Here is an 18,236-nt window from a genome sequence, read left to right on the forward strand (position 1 = left end):
TCGTCTTAAAGATGGAGGTGTAACCTATGAGAACTGTAGTGTTTATGTGCGGGCAATGTACAGTCAGGACATTGTTCACACTGAGTTTATGCGCAGATTACCGGCTCGTCAAATTCCACGCTGATGGTTTAGCATTTGCCTGTGAAATGTCTGTGCAGTGTTATACGTCTAGGACGCTTCCTCTGCCTGGCGCTGATAAATGGCCTCCTTGTACCCCGAGCATAAACCTTTTCCTGTTAAGGGTGTGCGCGTATGAGCAGAACATCCCAACCTGACCCCGTCAGCAGAATTCGGGCCACCAAAGGAAATCGTGGTGAAGGCAGGGAAAATCAATTCCTGTTGTATCAACTTTAAGCAGAAAACTATGTAACTTTTTTTTTTTTTTTACTTGAAGTTACTTAAAGGGGACCTGTCCCCTCTCCTGACATGTAATAACTACTTGCGCTCTCCATGTAATAACCATTCTGGAGCATCTATTCTTATCACGCCATGTTGTGCCGTTCCCTTATTATTCCGGCTAGAAGTTATGAATGAATTACTAGCAGTTTGCAATGAAGGTTCAGAAGGGTGTTACCATTTGGGGGTGTGCCCCTGCACAGTCTGGCAGTAAACTTCACAGACACAATTTCCTTGGTGAAGACCACCAATTTGAAGTTCTCTTCAAAGAGTAGGGCTAGTTTCACACTAGCGCTAGAGATCTCTTTACCGGCAGTGCTGGAAGCTTGTAAGCATGCCGCGGTTTTCTTCCATCCAATTCTTGGCATATTTGCCGGAATGCGTCTGGATCTCCGCCGGTTCCCATTATAGTTAAAGGGGGTTTCCCGGCTTTTAATATTGATGACTAATCCTCAGGATAGGTCATTAATATCAGATCAGCAGGGGTCCGACATCCGACACCCCCGCTGATCAGCTGTATGAAGGGAAGGCGCACAGGGCGCACGTGCCGTCTCCCTGCTCGCTGCTGCTATGTCTATGGGCGCCTTTCCTTCATACAGCTGATCGGCGGAGGTGCCAGGTGTCAGACCACCACCGATTTGATATTGATGACCTATCCTGAGAATATTAAAAGCCCGGAGAACCCCTTTAATGGGGTCGGACGGAGAGTTATAAGCGATCCAGTAGACTGTTCCCTGCTTCCACAGCCTGCCGGATCGCTAGCGCTGGTGGGACACTAGCCTAATTCTCTTGGCTCCTATGAATAGTCAACCAAATTGTTGCATTGATCAAAAATCGTCTGCAAAAAAAAAAAAAAAAAAAAATGTTGCTATATTTGTACCACTAATTAGACTGAACCCTGATATTTGCTAAATGTGACTCTTGTTTTACAGGCTTTTATTCGAGATTTGCTGTTCAAGTTAAAGGGACTTCAGAAACAGACTCTCCTAAGGAAGAACGGTCTGGGGATCAGCAATGAAGATCAGATTCGGGAACATGCGTGACCGACGAATACTGCTAACCTATAACGAGGGGGGGGGGGGGGGGGGGTCAGCAAGCACAAGGCATCTCTATACGTGAAAGATGGATGGATGCAAAAGACAAAATGAGCATGGCAGTGGTGATCAGGAGGCATCTGGTGATGGGACCACATCGATGTGTCGCACATTCCCGCACTTCATTATTCTACAACCTGATGCTTCAGATACACCGCCACCTTCTTCTGCATTATCCATTGTACTAGAAAGCTCAACCAAACAGATTGCTCCTCAAGACCCCCCCGTCCTGAACGTGAAGGAAGACATATCTGTATTACGTATATATTGTTCACAATAAGTGTTATTTTTCTTTATAGACTGTGATCTCACCGGGCCGGGGACCATATAGTGATATCTTTAGCTGGTACTTTGCTTTTCCATAAACATTAAAGGGGTTATTTGAGACTTTCTAACTGATGACCTATCCAGAGGGTATCCAGAGTATCTGATTGTGGGGGTCCAACACCCGAGACCCTCGCCGATCAGCTGTTTCAGAACAGGTCAGCCCCATTCACTTGAATGGGCCTGAGCTGCTGAAAGGCCATGTGACCGATGAAGGCATGTCCTAGAGAAAACCGCAAGAAGGCAACGGCACTCACAGGAACGCTGGTGACTTCAGCAGATCGGCGGGGGTCCGGGGTGTCGGACTCCCTCCAATCAAATACTGAAGACCTACCCAGAGGATAGGTCATCAGTTTCAAAGTCTCGGAAAGCCCCTTTAACCAAGGGGGAAAAAAGTTGCATTCCATAATTTGCACATAGGTTTTGGCTCATAGTCACCTGATAGACCTATTCGGTATCCTAATATCACTACACTAGTAGGTGCCACTTGCTGGGTGATCACTATCACCTTGACCGGTGAATGAGTCAGGTGATCCATCGTGGCCAATCGGCTGAGAGGGACGCAGTGTTTAACATACACTGCTCTCTCCCTGTTGTCACCCCCAACCGAGAACTGGTACTGGGGCATGTTATAGAGGTCATCCTATAAAGAGGCCTTTCTAGTACCTTTATCAAACTTGGATTTTAGATCATATTTCAGTCATATCTTTCGACAGCTCTTTCTGCCACCTCCACCATGAACATGCACACTCTGCTGAGCTGCTGCAATCCAACATGACCAGTTAGAGGATGATCAGCAGGTCCCCATTTACCTAAGATCATCAGTCAATCCTACCAATATTGGTGGCTTTGGCCAATTTGTCGCTCATCTATATGGCTCTGGCTACTAGTATCTACAGTAAGTGTTCACATCTCGTTTGAGCCTTCCGTCAGAGGGAGGACCTGCGATGGAAAGCATTGACGTGCGCCACTGTATAGGTGTGCCGAAGCTTTCTTCGACCATAGGCATCTGTATTAAAAAAGAAAAAAAACAAAGAAACCCTCTGTAGACATTTTTTCGCAGAAAGCCTCTACATGTACAAGCACAGTTGACTGTATAATTCTATACAGTATTAAAAGGTAGCCTGACGGGGGCCAAAACTACAACCCTTAACCTCAGTCAGGTGAATAGGGGTCTATGGATACCTATAGGAGTAGGCACAGACACTAACCGCATACCACAGATGCCGTGTGAGCATAGTCTTAGCCTTGGCTCACACACCACTGGAGGAGCCGTCAGGTATAAAGTTAAGTTTAGTTGCTTTTAAAGTGTTTTTAAGAGATTTTTTTAAAGAGATTTTAGTGAGTTCTTGACAGTTTGTATTTATCCTGAGATATAAATTTTTATTTTTTTTATATTTGCACAAGGGTAGGTTCACACAATTTTTTTGGAGAAGGTTTTGAGGCAGATTGTCCTGCATGTTTTTCAGCCAAAACCAGAAGAAGTTTTGGAATTAGGTCCTTCAGAGTGAGAGACAATCCTTATAGCCTCTCTGCACTCTGACTAGTACATGGGGGTCTTGAATGGGGACCCTTTTCTATTAACTCTGGGTTTTCTCTACCCTTAGGCCTCATGCACACGACCGTTCTTTTTCTTTGCGGTCTGCAACCCGCGGATCTGCAAAAAACAGAAGCCGCCTGTGTGCCTTCCGCAATTTGCGGAGCGGGTGGCCCATTGTAGAAATGCCTATTCTTGTCCGCAAAACGGACAAGAATAGGACATGTTGTTATATTTTTTTTTGCGGGGCTACGGAACGGAGCAACGGATGCGGACAGCACACGGAATGCTGTTCGCATCTTTTGCGGCCCCATTGAAGTGAATTGGTCCGCATCCAAGCCGCCAGAAAACTGGGGCTCGGATGCTGACCAAAACAACGGTTGTGTGCATGAGGCCTTACATGTACGTATAGCAGTGTTCCTGATATTTTAAGGTGACCATTTCTTCCACAGACCATAGGACCTGGTAACTTTCCAGAATCTAGGAGGTTCTTCTAAGCTCTTTGGCCCTTTTCCACCTCATGAGATTTTATACTGCTGGCTAGTTAACTTTGGAGCCTATGTAAGCGTATTTATACACGTTTTGTTGCCTTTTTAATATAAGTATTAACATGGATGCCGTGATGTTACTTCAATGGTAATAAAATGTTTTACTTTGAGTTTGTGGTCTGCTGTCATGGAAATCTTGTAAAGTTTACATTGAGATCCTGCTGAAACAGTAAATGCATAGTAGCTGTCATCAGCATGGCTTCTACATTTATTGTCTTCATATGACTAGTCTTAAAGAGGATAACCCCTTTAAGTTAATACAGTCCCATTAGCCTCTCACTTAGGGCTCATTCAGACGGCTGTATGCTGTCTGCATAAATGCGGATCTGTCTTTTTACAGACAGTTCAACATGTCTGCAAAAAAACGGATTGCCTTCCGTATTTTTGCAGACCCATAGACATCAATGGGGCCACGTCCTGATTTTCACTGACAAATATAGGACATGTTTCATTTGTTTTGCGGAGCCGTGGAATGGAAGAAAAGGGCCCCATAGAAGTGTTTGGGTCTGCATCTAATCTGCAAAAAAAACTGATCCGCATTTTTGCAGACAGCATACAGCCGTCTGAATGAGCCCTTAGGAAAGGACTGCAAGAGGCCCCTGTACACATTAGATTGTTAAACAATCCCATCTGCAACTATGGCTCAGCCAACAGTTATCTCATGTATAGTCAGGTCCATAAATATTGGGACATTAACACAATTCTAACATTTTTGGCTCTATACACCACCACAATGGATTTGAAATGAAACAACAAGATGTGCTTTACCTGCAGACTGTCAGCTTTAATTTGAGGGTATTTACATCCAAATCAGGTGAACGGTGCAGGAATTACAACACTTTGCATATCTGCCTCCCACTTGTTAAGGAACCAAAAGTAATGGGACAATTGGCTTCTCAGCTGTTCCATGGCAGATAAAAGGTCCAGAGTTCATTTCAAGTGTGCTATTTGCATTTGGAATCTGTTGCTGTCATCTCTCAAGATGAGATCCAAAGAGCTGTCACTATCAGTGAAGCAAGCCACCATTAGGCTGAAAAAACAAAACAAACCCATCAGAGAGGTAGCAAAAACATTTGGCGTGGCCAAAACAACTGTTTGGAACATTCTTAAAAAGAAGGAACGCACCGGTGAGCTCAGCAACACCAAAAGACCCAGAAGACCATGGAAAACAACAGTGGTGGATGACCGAAGACTTCTTTCCCTGGTGAAGAAAACACCCTTAACAACAGTTGACCAGATCAAGAACACTCTCCAGGAGGTAGGTCTATGCATGTCAAAGTCAACAATCAAGAGAAGACTTCACCAGAGGGAATGCAGAGGGTTCACCACAAGATGTAAACCATTGGTGAGCCTCAAAAACAGGAAGGCCTGATTAGAGTTTGCCAAACGACATCTAAAAAAGCCTTCACAGAGTTCTGGAACAACATCCTATGGGCAGATGAGACCAAGATCAACTTGTACCAGAGTGATGGGAAGAGACGAGTATGGAGAAGGAAAGGAACTGCTCATGATCCTAAGCATACCACCTCATCAGTGAAGCGTGGTGGTGGTAGTGTCATGGCGTGGGCATGTATGGCTGCCAATGGAACTGGTTCTCTTATATTTAATGATGATGTGACTGCTGACAAAAGCAGCAGGATGAATTCTGAAGTGTTTCGGGCAATATTATCTGCTCATATTCAGCCAAATGCTTCAGAACTCATTGGACGGCGCTTCACAGTGCAGATGGACAATGACCAAAAGCATACTGCAAAAGCAACCAAAGAGCTTTTTAAGGGAAAGAAGTGGAATGTTATGCAATGGCCAAGTCAATCACCTGACCGGAATCCGATTGAGCTGCATTTCACTGGCTGAAGACAAAACTGAAGGGAAAATGCCCCAAGAACTGCCTAACAGACAGTGGCAGTAGAGGCCCGGCAGAGCATCACCAGGGATGAGACCCAGCGTCTGGTGATGTCTATGCGTTCCAGACTTCAGGCTGTAATTGACTGCAAAGGATTTGCAACCAAGTATTAAAAAGTGAAAGTTTGATTTATGATTATTATTCTGTCCCATTACTTTTGGTCCCTTAACAAGTGGGAGGCACATATGCAAACTGCTGTAATTCCTGCACCGTTTACCTGATTTGGATGTAAATACCCTCAAATTAAAGCTGGCAGTCTGCAGGTAAAGCACATCTTGTTTGTTTCATTTCAAATCCATTGTGGTCGTGTATAGAGCCAAAAATGTTAGAATTGTGTCAATGTCCCAATATTTATGGACCTGACTGTATATCGCTTTAAAGTGAATGTCCAAGATTATGTGCTGAACCATTTTTTTATTCATTTTTTTTTCTAATGGAAAAATCCAAACTTATGCTTCGCACAACCGTAGAGTTAAAAGTTAAAACTCTCATTGTTTTCAGCCACCACTAGGGGGAGCTAGATATTTTACTGCAGACTATTTAAACATTGCACTCAGTCAGGACAGATGATGCAGGAAGATACAGCTCCCTCTAGTGGCAGCTGCAGGCAGCCAGTGCGTTGTGTTTTATATAAATGCCAATGCAGAGGTTTTGGAGCTCTGCATCAGAAAAATGAGGATCGAAGCAACGATAGAAAGATATAGTATTATTGAATCAGCATAATATGTTAAACATGAAAACAACATTGCTTTGAAACAAGGATGCTCAACCTGTGGCCCTCCAGCTGTTGCAAAACTACAACTCCCATCATGCTCTAATAGCTGTAGGCTGTGCAGGCATGCTGGGAATTGTAGTTTTGCAACAGCTGGAGGGCCGCAGGTTGAGCATCCTTGTTTTAAAAAATAGTCTTTCAATTTAGGATCCAGTTCCTTATATACCGGTACCTAACGCTTGTACTAAGCCACATTGCAGCTAGTGTATAAACTGTTATCTGCAGGATATTTCCAAAGAAATCAGATCAAATTTATTAGTCTATAAAAATCTACTGATTAGGGGTCTGGAATATCTTCCATGAGGATTAGAACTGTTACTCATGGATTTACGGCCACGATCAGTCCTGGGGAATGTCTGGTTGTTGATGATCCTGCAGATGGTTCACAACAGAGGGGTCCATATTTGGCAATGACATTAAACTATGTGGGATTATCGAAGAACAGGACTGAACCTTCCTACAGAAAGTAAGCAAAAAATAAATAAATTTGACTTCAATTAAAGGGGTTTTCCATACTTTTAATATTGATGAGCTATCCTCAGGACAGGTCATCAATATCAGATCCCCGGGGGTCCGACACTCGGCACCCCTGCCGATCAGCTGTATGAAAATAAGGCACGAGCCGTGTACGCATGCTGCCTCCTGTCTCTCTTCTTCTAGCTGATCAGCAAGGGGGGGCCGGGGTCAGAACTCCGGTGATCCTGAGGATAGGTCATCAATATTAAAAGTCTGGAAAAAAAAAAACGTTAAAGCAAGAGACTGAAACGCAGCAGCACAGTGACTCCTCACATAAAAAATAAAATCACATACTGTATGTACTTTTGTCTGATCCCTGTACAAGCCTCCATGGCAGAGAATGTAATGCGTATGGCACAGTTGCCAACCAGAATGTAATTTTTTTTTTTTCTGGACAAATTTTCCCAAAATCACGGACAGACAATATTTTTTAGGGACACATTGGCAAACCATAATGAATGCTAAAGATTATAAGTATTCCATGTCTATAGCTCAATGTACCATAATAAATCATTACCAGCATTTACTGTGAGCTGTAAAATGATAATTACCACCAACCTCATAAAAAAATCAATGGACGCATCTTTTTTTTTTTTTTTACACAAACGTAGAAAAAAATTGCCTATTTTTACGCACATGCAACAGGTCAGCCAGTTTCATAGGTACAAATCTGCTGACAGATGGCCTTTAATAGCCACATAAAGGAATCATCTCCAGTCTACTGAGATTTTACACCATACATTCACGCAACCGTATGTATTTTGAGGTCCGCAAAACGCGGATGATGTCCGGGTTGCATCCATTTTTTTTTTTTGCAGACACATTGACTTCGATAGGTCCATGAACCGCATTTTGCGATCAAGTAGGACATGTTTTAGCTTTTGCGGAACGGGCTTACAGATGCGGAAAGCACAAAGATGTCCATTCTGCAGAAGATAGAACATATCCTATTCTCGGACCATGGACCCACTGAAGTCAATGGGTCTGCAAAAAATGGATGCAACACAGACGTCATCCTCGTTTTGCAGACCACAAAATACAGTTGTGTGAATGCAGTGTATCACGTTAGGAAACTATTACGAGGGTTACATTCTGAATTGGATATCACAATATAGTTTCCATTTCCACACTCCTCTCGTACCCCTTGGGGATGGTTCCTATTGTGCAAATCCCCCCCCCCCCCCCCCCCACACACACACTCTGCAGCCGTTGTCAATGTGTCATTGTTCCTTCTCCAGGGATGGACATGTGGCCTCAATCAGTGTATGGCGGTGACAGCCAGCCCCGGCGCTAATCAGCCTCAGACAAGTCTTCTACAAGAAGAATTCCATTATACATGTAAACATCTTGAGTTTGTTTGAGGCAAACATCACATGAGGGGTGCGGGGGCAGACCCCGGCGTGACTACAGCGCTCATCTGCCTATATACACACCCTAATTCCTTGGCTTCTGTTTCAGCTACTCAGCTATTGCATAGACAAGGCATGGATGAAGTTCAAATGATGCGTCCAGCGCTGCGATGTCTGAAAAAAACCCTGAAATTTATTTTAGCGGGGGTAAAATACAAGTAAAGCTGACGCGTTTTTTAGCCCTTTCGCAAAGCAGGAAAAAAATGCTATAAGGTATAATGTTCTGGTTTTATGGAGACATCGCAGTGCAGGAGGCACTTTAAACTTTATCTAGGAGCTCCAACTTGATTTATAGACAAGGATGGGACTAGCCCACCAGGGCACCAGAGCTTCCTCGAATGAGCCCCAGTGACTACAGGACCTCCATGGTTCGGTGGCACTTGTCACTAGGGTCTCTTTCTTATGGGATGATTTACTAATAACCTACTAGATCTTTCTGATAACCCTCCGCTCAGTATGGTGCTCTGAAAGTAGCACCCCGCTTTGGGGATATATTTTAACTAAAATGGTAGGTGACTGCATGTCACGGTCCCTCCTGTGACCGAGGTTAGAAGATCTGAGAGACTGGCTGCACGTTGGGATATCTGGCATCCTATGTTTTCACTTGTTGCAGTGTTGTTGGTGGTGACCACACCTCTTGTCTCAGGTGTAGCTTGTGGTCATTACTGCTCCTCTATTTAGTCTGGACTCACACTTCTTACCATGCGGTTGATATTATCTGCCTGGAGTTGGAAGAGCTGGTGTGTGGTCCTCATCTGTGTTCCTGCTCCTCCATTTTCTATTGAAGATAAGTGTACTTCCCTTTGTATTTTGTTGTTCCCCTGTGCTCGTTGTTTACTAAGCCTCAGAGAGACGCTGGTTCGTTCATCTGGGATGGAACCAGTGGTCTCAGACCCAGTCACTACTCCTAAGGATATTCAGGGTTTCTAGGGCCTAGGTTTCCAGTGTATTAATACTCCCACCTTCAGGGTCTATTCATACTGACAGGAATCAGGGCTAGGTTTAGGGTTTCCTAGGTGGTGACAGTTTCCCTAGCCGTGAGGCCTAGTTTTTGGTCATTTTCCTTCTGTTGTCATTCTATGTACCTCCCCTCCCCCTACATTGTGACACTGCAATTATGTGTGGTTACCTAAAATATTTCTACAGTGCAAGAGCTGAAGGACTTGTGATGATGTCACTGTCATGTGGTCAGTGCAGGTAGGGGTGGAGCTAAGCAGTGTAGAGGAGAAGTGGTAAGGACCTGTGATGACATCAACATCAGGTGTTCAGTGCAGGAGGGGTGGAACTCAGGAGTGGTGAGCCTCAGAAACCTTGGAAGTTGTAGTCCTCTCCTCCTATACTCCCTCTCTAAATTATCCTCTGATATCCCATAATAATGGCCTGGACACGTTGAGAGTTGTTCTCTCCTCTCATACCTCATCCCTGTAATGACCTCTAATATCACATAAGAGCCTGGACATGCTGGGAGTTGTAGTTCTCTCCTCTTATACTCCCTCTCTGAATTGTCCTCTGATATCCCATAATAACGGCATGTACAGTACAGACCAAAAGTTTGGACACACCTTCTCATTCAAAGAGTTTTCTTAATTTTCATGACAATGAAAATTGTAGATTCACACTGAAGGCATCAAAACTATGAATTAACACGTGGAATTATATACATAACAAAAAAGTGTGAAACAACTGAAAATATGTCATATTCTAGGTTCTTCAAAGTAGCCACCTTTTGCTTTGATTACTGCTTTGCACACTCTTGGCATTCTCTTGATAAGCTTCAAGAGGTAGTCACCTGAAATGGTTTTCATTTCACAGGTGTGCCCTGTCAGGTTTAATAAGTGGGATTTCTTGCCTTATAAATGGGGTTGGGACCATCAGTTGCGTTGTGGAGAAGTCAGGTGGATACACAGCTGATAGTCCTACTGAATAGACTGTTAGCTTTTTTCTTGCCATAATACAAATTCTCAGTAAAGAAAAACGAGTGGCCATCATTACATAAATTTTCAGTCAGTCCAAAAAATTGGGAAAACTTTGAAAGTGTCCCCGAGTGCAGTCGCAAAAACCATCAAGCGCTACAAAGAAAGAGCGCTACAAAGATGGCTCACATGCGGACCGCCCCAGGAAAGGAAGACCAATAGTCACCTCTGCTGTGGAGGATAAGTTCATACGAGTCACCAGCCTCGCAGGTTAACCTGAAATCGCAGGTTAACAGCAGCTCAGATTAGAGACCAGGTCAATGCCACACAGAGTTCTAGCAGCAGACACATCTCTAGAACAACTGTTAGGCCGTGTGCGGACCGTGGAACCGCGGCCTGGATCCCTCCTGAGAGCAGGAGCGCACGGCGTCACTGGTTGCTATGACGCCGTGCGCTCCCTGCTGCCGGCACAGTACAGTAATACACTGGTATGATCTATACCAGTGTATTACTGTACTGTGCCGGCAGCAGGGAGCGCACGGCGTCATAGCAACCAGTGACGCCGTGCGCTCCTGCTCTCAGGAGGGATCCAGGCCGCGGTTCCACGGCCCGCACACGGCCGTGTGCATGGGGCCTTAAGAGGAGACTGTGTGAATCAGGCCTTCATGGTAGAATATCTGCTAGGAAACCACTGCTAAGGACAGGCAACAAGCAGAAGAGACTTGTTTGGGCTAAAGAACACAAGGAATGGACATTAGACCAGTGGAAATCTGTGCTTTGGTCCAATGAGTCCAAATTTGAGATCTTTGGTTCCAAACACCGTGTCTTTGTGCGACGCAAAAAAGGTGAACGGATGGACTCTACATGCCTGGTTCCCACCGTGAAGCATGGAGGAGGAGGTGTGATGGTGCTTTGCTGGTGACACTGTTAGGGATTTATTCAAAATTGAAGGCATACTGAACCAGCATGGCTACCACAGCATCTTGAAGCGGCATGCTATACCATCCGGTTTGCGTTTAGTTGGACCATCATTTATTTTTCAACAGGACAATGACCCCAAACACACCTCCAGACTGTGTAAGGGCTATTTGACCATGAAGGAGAGTGATGGGGTGCTGCGCCAGATGACCTGGCCTCCACAGTCACCGGACCTGAACCCAATCGAGATGGTTTGGGGTGAGCTGGACCGCAGAGTGAAGGCAAAAGGGCCAACAAGTGCTAAGCATCTCTGGGAACTCCTTCAAGACTGTTGGAAGATCATTTCAGGTGACTACCTCTTGAAGCTCATCAAGAGAATGCCAAGAGTGTGCAAAGCAGTAATCAAAGCAAAAGGTGGCTACTTTGAAGAACCTAGAATATGACATATTTTCAGTTGTTTCACACTTTTTTGTTATGCATATAATTCCACATGTGTTAATTCATAGTTTTGATGCCTTCAGTGTGAATCTACAATTTTCATAGTCATGAAAAAAAGGAAACTCTTTGAATGAAAAGGTGTGTCCAAACTTTTGGTCTGTACTGTACGTCCCGGGAGTTGTAGTCCTCTCCTCTTGCACTCCCACTCTGAATTCTTCTCTGATATACCATAATAACAGACTGGACATACTGGTAGTTGTAGTCTTCTCCTCCCTGTGATGTCCTCTGATGCTGGCATATAGATGACTATTTCTATTCTATGTGTTGTCATCACCCAATGTCCTGGGTATGGTGTCCTTCTTTTGGTGGGTTATGAAAGTGGTCACCCTAATCTTGTCCCCATCTCCCGTCTATGGTCCCGGTAGGAGGTGTGAAGATCATATTGTTCCTCTTCTTTAAAAAAAAAAAAAACAGTTTTCTGGTTCCCCAAATTTAGGCCTCCTGCACACTAACATGTGCACTTCGTGGTCGTGCTGCGGCCCGCAAACACCGACCGTGGGGCAGCCGCAGCGGATTGCGGACCCATTCACTTTAATGGGTCCGCGATCCGAACGTTTCGCAAAAAGATAGGACATGTTCTATCTTTTTGCGGAACAGAAGTACGGAACGAAACCCCATGGAAGCACTCCGTAGGGTTCTGTTCCGTGCTTCCGTTCCGCACCATTGAAGTAAATGGGTCCGCATCCGTGATGCGGAATTCCCACAGAACAGCGCCTGTGTATTGTGGATCCACAAATGCGGTCCGCAATACGGCAACGGGCAGCACACTTTCGTGTGCAGGAGGCCCTAAGCAATAAGGTAGATGATGGAGGTAGATGGGGACCCCCTGACCATTACTTATATGGGGTCTAGATACTATATTTCTGATGATGGCCCTGGTTGGGGGTAGCCAGGGGGATTTGGCCTTACTTCGGAGCAGTCCTGAATCATCTGGCACATGTTCTCGCTTTCAGTATTTATTTGTCTGCTTTTACTTAGACATTTGTATATAATGGTCCAGATGCAGCCGGCCACCAGCACATGGAGTCATTACCGTAGAAGGGAGGGGGCTTTATTTTTGTCTAAACAAAACGAGGAAGAATCTGGACTTTCCTCCAAACGGGTGAACGTGGCCCCTACTATTGTGCAAACACGAAAAGGAGGAAAACAAGTTACGGTGTATTCGGAGTGATATCCTTGATGGGTGACATGCCGGTTCTTGGGTGCATCCTCGTGTTTTGTCTCAAAAACTGACATTTTTGTCATGTTTCCCTATACAGCCGCATACCATTCTGCTTGCTAGCGGGGAAATTTGCCTAAAAATTCATAATTCAGAAGAATATGGTTGATTGCAAAAGTTTCCTCTATTGCTTAATCCGTAGTAACCACCTACCTCCCACCTACCAGATGCAATACATAATACTGGTCTGGTCTTATTCAGTACAGGGACATGGGTGTGACTGTTGCCTCTGCACCTCTGTAGCTCATCCTGACTGTTTAAACCGTTTTCCTCTTTTTGAAATTCCGATAATACAGCAAGGCGGGCTCCCGCCAGCCCCTCAATTAGACAATGGTGGGGGTTAAATTTAATGCACTTTCTGGGTCCCTATTAGTCTCTGCTTCCTAAGCCCAGCTTGACACACAGGAAATAGCAGGGTATGCCCTATCAGCCAATCACTGGCTGAGACGGGTCACTGCTATGGCTCGTGATTGGCTGAGAAGGCATCTCCTGCCATTTCCTGTGTGTCAAGCTGAGACCCGGAAGTGATGCTTTGCAGGCACTTGGTCAGCAGCTGCAGGGGTCTGAAAAGTTAGTAACACTCTTTAATTTTTTAACATGTTCTGCCCCTTATTTAACAAATGTCCCAACCTCTCCTGACTTGTCTGTTGTTAGCAACTGCTTGCATTCATAGAATAACAATTCTGAAGTAACTTACTGTACAATTCTACTTTGCACCATTCGTCTGTTATTCCAATTGGAACTGTATGAATTAGGCTACTTTCACACTCGTCATGGATCTGCAAAAACGGATCCGTTACAATAATACAACCGCATGCATCCGTTTGTATTATCTGTAACATAGACAAATCGGATCCGTCATGAACTCCATTGAAAGTCAATGGGAGATGGATCCTTTTTCGATTGTGTCAGAGAAAACGGATCCGTCCCTATTGACTTACATTGTGTGCCAGGACGGATCCGTTTGGCTCAGTTTCGTCAAGCAGGCAGCGTTTTGGTGTCCGCCTCCAGAGCGGAATGGAGACTGATCGGAAGCAAACTGATGCATTCTGAGCGGATCCTTTTCCATTCAGAATGCATTAGGGCAAAACTGATCCGTTTTGGACCGCTTGTGAGATCCCTGAACGGATCTCACAAACGGAAAGCCAAAACGCCAGTGTGACAGTAGCCTAAATTGACGACTGGGTGCTACCATTACCCAATAGGGTGTCTCTACACTGCCCAATCAACGCTGACACACAGGCGCACACCTGTAACACCGAGTTATCTATTAATTTAAACATTTCCAATAGGAATAACAGAGGAGCAACACAACACAAGGTACTAAAAAATATTCAAAAGCTGTTATTTTATGGGGTACGCAAGTATTTACTAAAACAGACATGGGTTGATCTATTTTAGGATCAGTAGATGAAGATGCAATCCTGGGGGCAAGATCGTCCCCATTACTGTCCCCTAATATTCCATCTATCCCAGCAAGTGCATTCTGTTGAATCATATACATTAATCAACCATTCAGGGGGTATAAGGAAAGCTGGCGGATACCCCTATGGAAGGCAAATAGGGGCAATACTGGTTGTCATCCAACTTTCCGAACACAGATCTGAATCTAATTTTACCAGAGGAAAGATGACGACTTACATTCACTGCTGGTTGTTTTTGGTTCTGCTGTGGGTTTTTGGGTTGAGAAGGGGTCAAATGCTTAGAACCTAGAATATTTATTTTCTTGGTGAGCCAAAGTCTCGTTTTTTTTAGCCTTTGCCTCTCATGTCCTGTTCTCTATTTATAAACACCTAATAACATTCAGATGTTGGTATGTAAGGAATTCTTACTGGTAGCACTGGTTCTGCTGGAATTTGCCTGTTAACGTGCGGTACAAGATCTGGTGACTACTTTACTGTTTACCCATATGCAACAATATTTCAAACATCCAATTATCTAGATACAGATATAGTATGCTGGACAATTTCAGAAATATTGCTCGAGTAATATATGGTGGTATTACAGTATATGAGAATTATATGGTAGTATTTTTAATAATTGAGTACTGTATGATGGCTTTTATTTGAGCACTGTATGGTGGTATTATTTGAGCACTGTGTGGTGGTATTTACTCGAGTACTGTGCGGTGGTATTATTTGAGTACTTTACAATTGTATTTTTGAGCACTGCATGGTATTATTTGAGCACGGTATGGTGGTATTTGTTAGCACTATATAGTGGTATTTTTCACCACTGTATGGTATTATTTGAGTACTGGATGATGGTATTATTTGAGTACTGTATGATGGAATTTATTTGAGCACTGTATGATGGTATTATTTGAGCACTGTATGGCAGTATTGTTTGAGCACTATATTGTGGTATTATTTGAGTACTGTATGACGGTATTGTTTGAGCATTGTATGGTGGCATTATTTGAGTACTGTATGGTGGTATTATTTGAGTACTGTATAATGGTATTATTTGAGCAGTGTATGGTGGCATTATTTGAGTACTGTATAGAGGTATATTTTGGAACAATCTAAGCACTATTTAGCCATAACCTATTGATGGCGGTACTATGTATGCACTGACTGACATTATCATATAGACTGTTTATATCTTCTTACCATGATACTGAGACTGATGAATAGTGGACACCTGAAAGGGATCCTTAATAAAGAAGGATATCATCTAGATTTGTAGAGGAGACCCTTTTTTATTCTGGTTCATACTGTTGGCAGTAAGGAAGTTTCCGTGCACCCAGACACGTATAAGCCAGGATCCCGTCTGTTTGATTTCTATCATTACACCTCAGAAAACCAGAGTTGCTGACTATTGTTTATGTGGTAAGTAAACGACGTGCCAGGTCCCCGCACTCCACTTTGGGTTCATTTATTTTTTTAGGGGGTAACTGTCCTTGTTACTTCATCTGCCTTTGCTACAAATGCAATATTTAAATAATGCGATGTCGCCCTCTACTGGATGCTTTTGATATTGCAATTGCTGAAATACAGTGTATTCGTAGGCTACATTGAGATTTTGCAGCAATTTTGATGCAGATTTCAGAATCTGCATCATGCCCTAACATCTGCACTGTGAATAGGGATTTGAAAAAGGTATGTCTTTTGAGAATGGAGCAATAGGGTTGTTACTACTATCTGTTTAGTGTAGGTCCGACATCCTGTGCCCCTCATATTGGCTGTTCTGCAGTAGCTCTGGTGCTGGAAGTTTGGGACAGAACAACAAAGTTTCATCTATTGTGTAGTGGGCAAAGTTGGTTACTGCAGCACTGTTCCCATTCACTTCAGTGGGAGCAGTACTGCAGTAACCAGCTCCATCCACTGTGCAATAGATGAAGTTGTGTGGTTCTGGCACCAATGCTACTACAGAACAACTGATCTGATGAAGGGTGTAGGGTGTCAGACCCCCACCGATCAGATAGTAATGGCCTATCCTGAGAATAGGCTATGTTTTGGCAATGGACGTGGAACCACTTGCTAACCAACAGATTTGACTTTGGGCTAAACCTAAGGGCATTACTCTGGCATTGACCCTTTAACCCCTCTTCAGGGATCTGGACTTTGCTGCAGGGGAACCACCAGGCTGCTACCTCCTGGAATAGTCTCTCTGTGGTTTATAGCTGACCAACATAAGTCAGAGACACCAATATCGGGGCAGTAAGGGGTCAGGCAAAAGCACAGTGGAGAACAGTCCGAGGTCAGAGCAGGCAGCGAACGGTCAATACGGAGGTCCGGCACAGGTAAGGTCAGGCAATAGAGGGTAAGAGTCCAGTACACAGGCAGAGGTTAGTACAAGGACAGAAAAATATGGGCACTAGCAAGCTGATGAACATATTGCTCTGGCACCCTCCCACAGGGGAAGGTGCCTAAGGTACCCCAGGGTTTTCAGCCATGGGCTGGTAAAGATTAGAATGCAAGCACGCTGGCCCTTTAAGAGCTGGAGGAAGCACGCATACGGGCAAAGGATGAGGTAAAGAGCAGACCCGGCATGAAGAAGACAGTGGGATGCAGGTCTGGGCCGACTGGCAGGGTACGCGAGGCAGCAGCAACTTGTGTCTGCCTCTGTAATAAGCCATCACTTGTAAAAGAGTGGACAACTCCTATGTAGAGGTCCCCATCTATATTGGTGGCATAGGTTTATCATAAAGACATAGAAGATTGACGGCAGAAAAAGACCACCTGGGTCTATCTAGTCTGCCCTTATGTCAAACTTCCAGGTGAACCTTATTACCTGGATTTCTACATTCATTACTGATCTAATGTCTGTCTATTTATCTATCTATCTATACAGGATAAAAAAATAAAAAAAAGTGGTGTGCCAGCGGCTACGGACCCGACTAAACCTCCAATAAATAGCGAAAATGATTCGACGGCACTCCCAAAAGAAATGTCCATCCATGGGTTATTAAAAGTACACAACTTTCGACATTTCTTATGGGAGTGACGTGGAATCATTTTATCTATCTATCACCTATCTCTCTATCTCTCATATCTAGAAAAGATGTATAGAGGTTGGGCAGCACAGCTGTATATCAAGTATAAGCGGAGTGCCAGCGGCTGTGAAGGCGATCCCCCTTCAGATAATTAGCAGGAAAAATTCCACGGCACCTCCATGGCGTAAAATAATATCAGACTTTATTCACCAGACCAGTGACGTTTCGATCCGCTTCCTGGGATCTTTCTCAAGCAGTGACACTGCTTGAGAAAGATGCCAGGAAGCGGATCGAAACGTCGCGGGTCTGGTGAATAAAGTCTGATATTATTTTACGCCTTGGAGGTGCCGTGGAATTTTTCCTGCTAGCTCTCATATCTATCAATCAATCAAGCTTTATTGGCAGGTCTAAAATTATACATTAGTATTGCCAAAGCAAGTGGGAAATAGGGGGTTGAGAAATGGGGACACACCCGGGGTCGGTGTATAGGAGTCCATGGCATATCATTACAGGGGGGAAGGGGTGCGGACACATCCAGGGTCAGGGTATCGGAGTCCATGGCATATCGGGCTCCTCTCAGTCTGTTAAGGTAAAACAAAAAAGGACGATGAACAGTGCTGTTCCAGGGGTTTCCTGGGTGCACCAAGGGGGCGCCACAGAGCCAGAGAGTTTGCAGTGTTCTGAATATATTATAGGTTTTATAAATTAAAAATTGTATAAAGATAGACAGATATATAAATATGTAAAATAC

General features: G+C 44.2%; 1 protein-coding gene across 1 annotated transcript in view; it reads left to right on the forward strand.

The window, feature by feature from the left end:
• The window catches only part of PPP1R14A (protein phosphatase 1 regulatory inhibitor subunit 14A), a 30,786-nt gene extending 26,777 nt beyond the window's left edge, over nt 1–4,009 (forward strand). Inside the window, exon 4 of the mRNA XM_044305752.1 lies at nt 1,329–4,009. Within this exon, the coding sequence (XP_044161687.1) occupies nt 1,329–1,439 (111 nt within the window). The 3' untranslated portion in view covers nt 1,440–4,009. The remainder of the gene's footprint in view (nt 1–1,328) is intronic.
• Nucleotides 4,010–18,236: the final 14,227 nt, after the last annotated feature.

The sequence above is a fragment of the Bufo gargarizans genome, chromosome 9 (genome assembly GCF_014858855.1).
Source record: "Bufo gargarizans isolate SCDJY-AF-19 chromosome 9, ASM1485885v1, whole genome shotgun sequence".
Classification (NCBI taxonomy): Eukaryota; Metazoa; Chordata; class Amphibia; order Anura; family Bufonidae; genus Bufo; species Bufo gargarizans.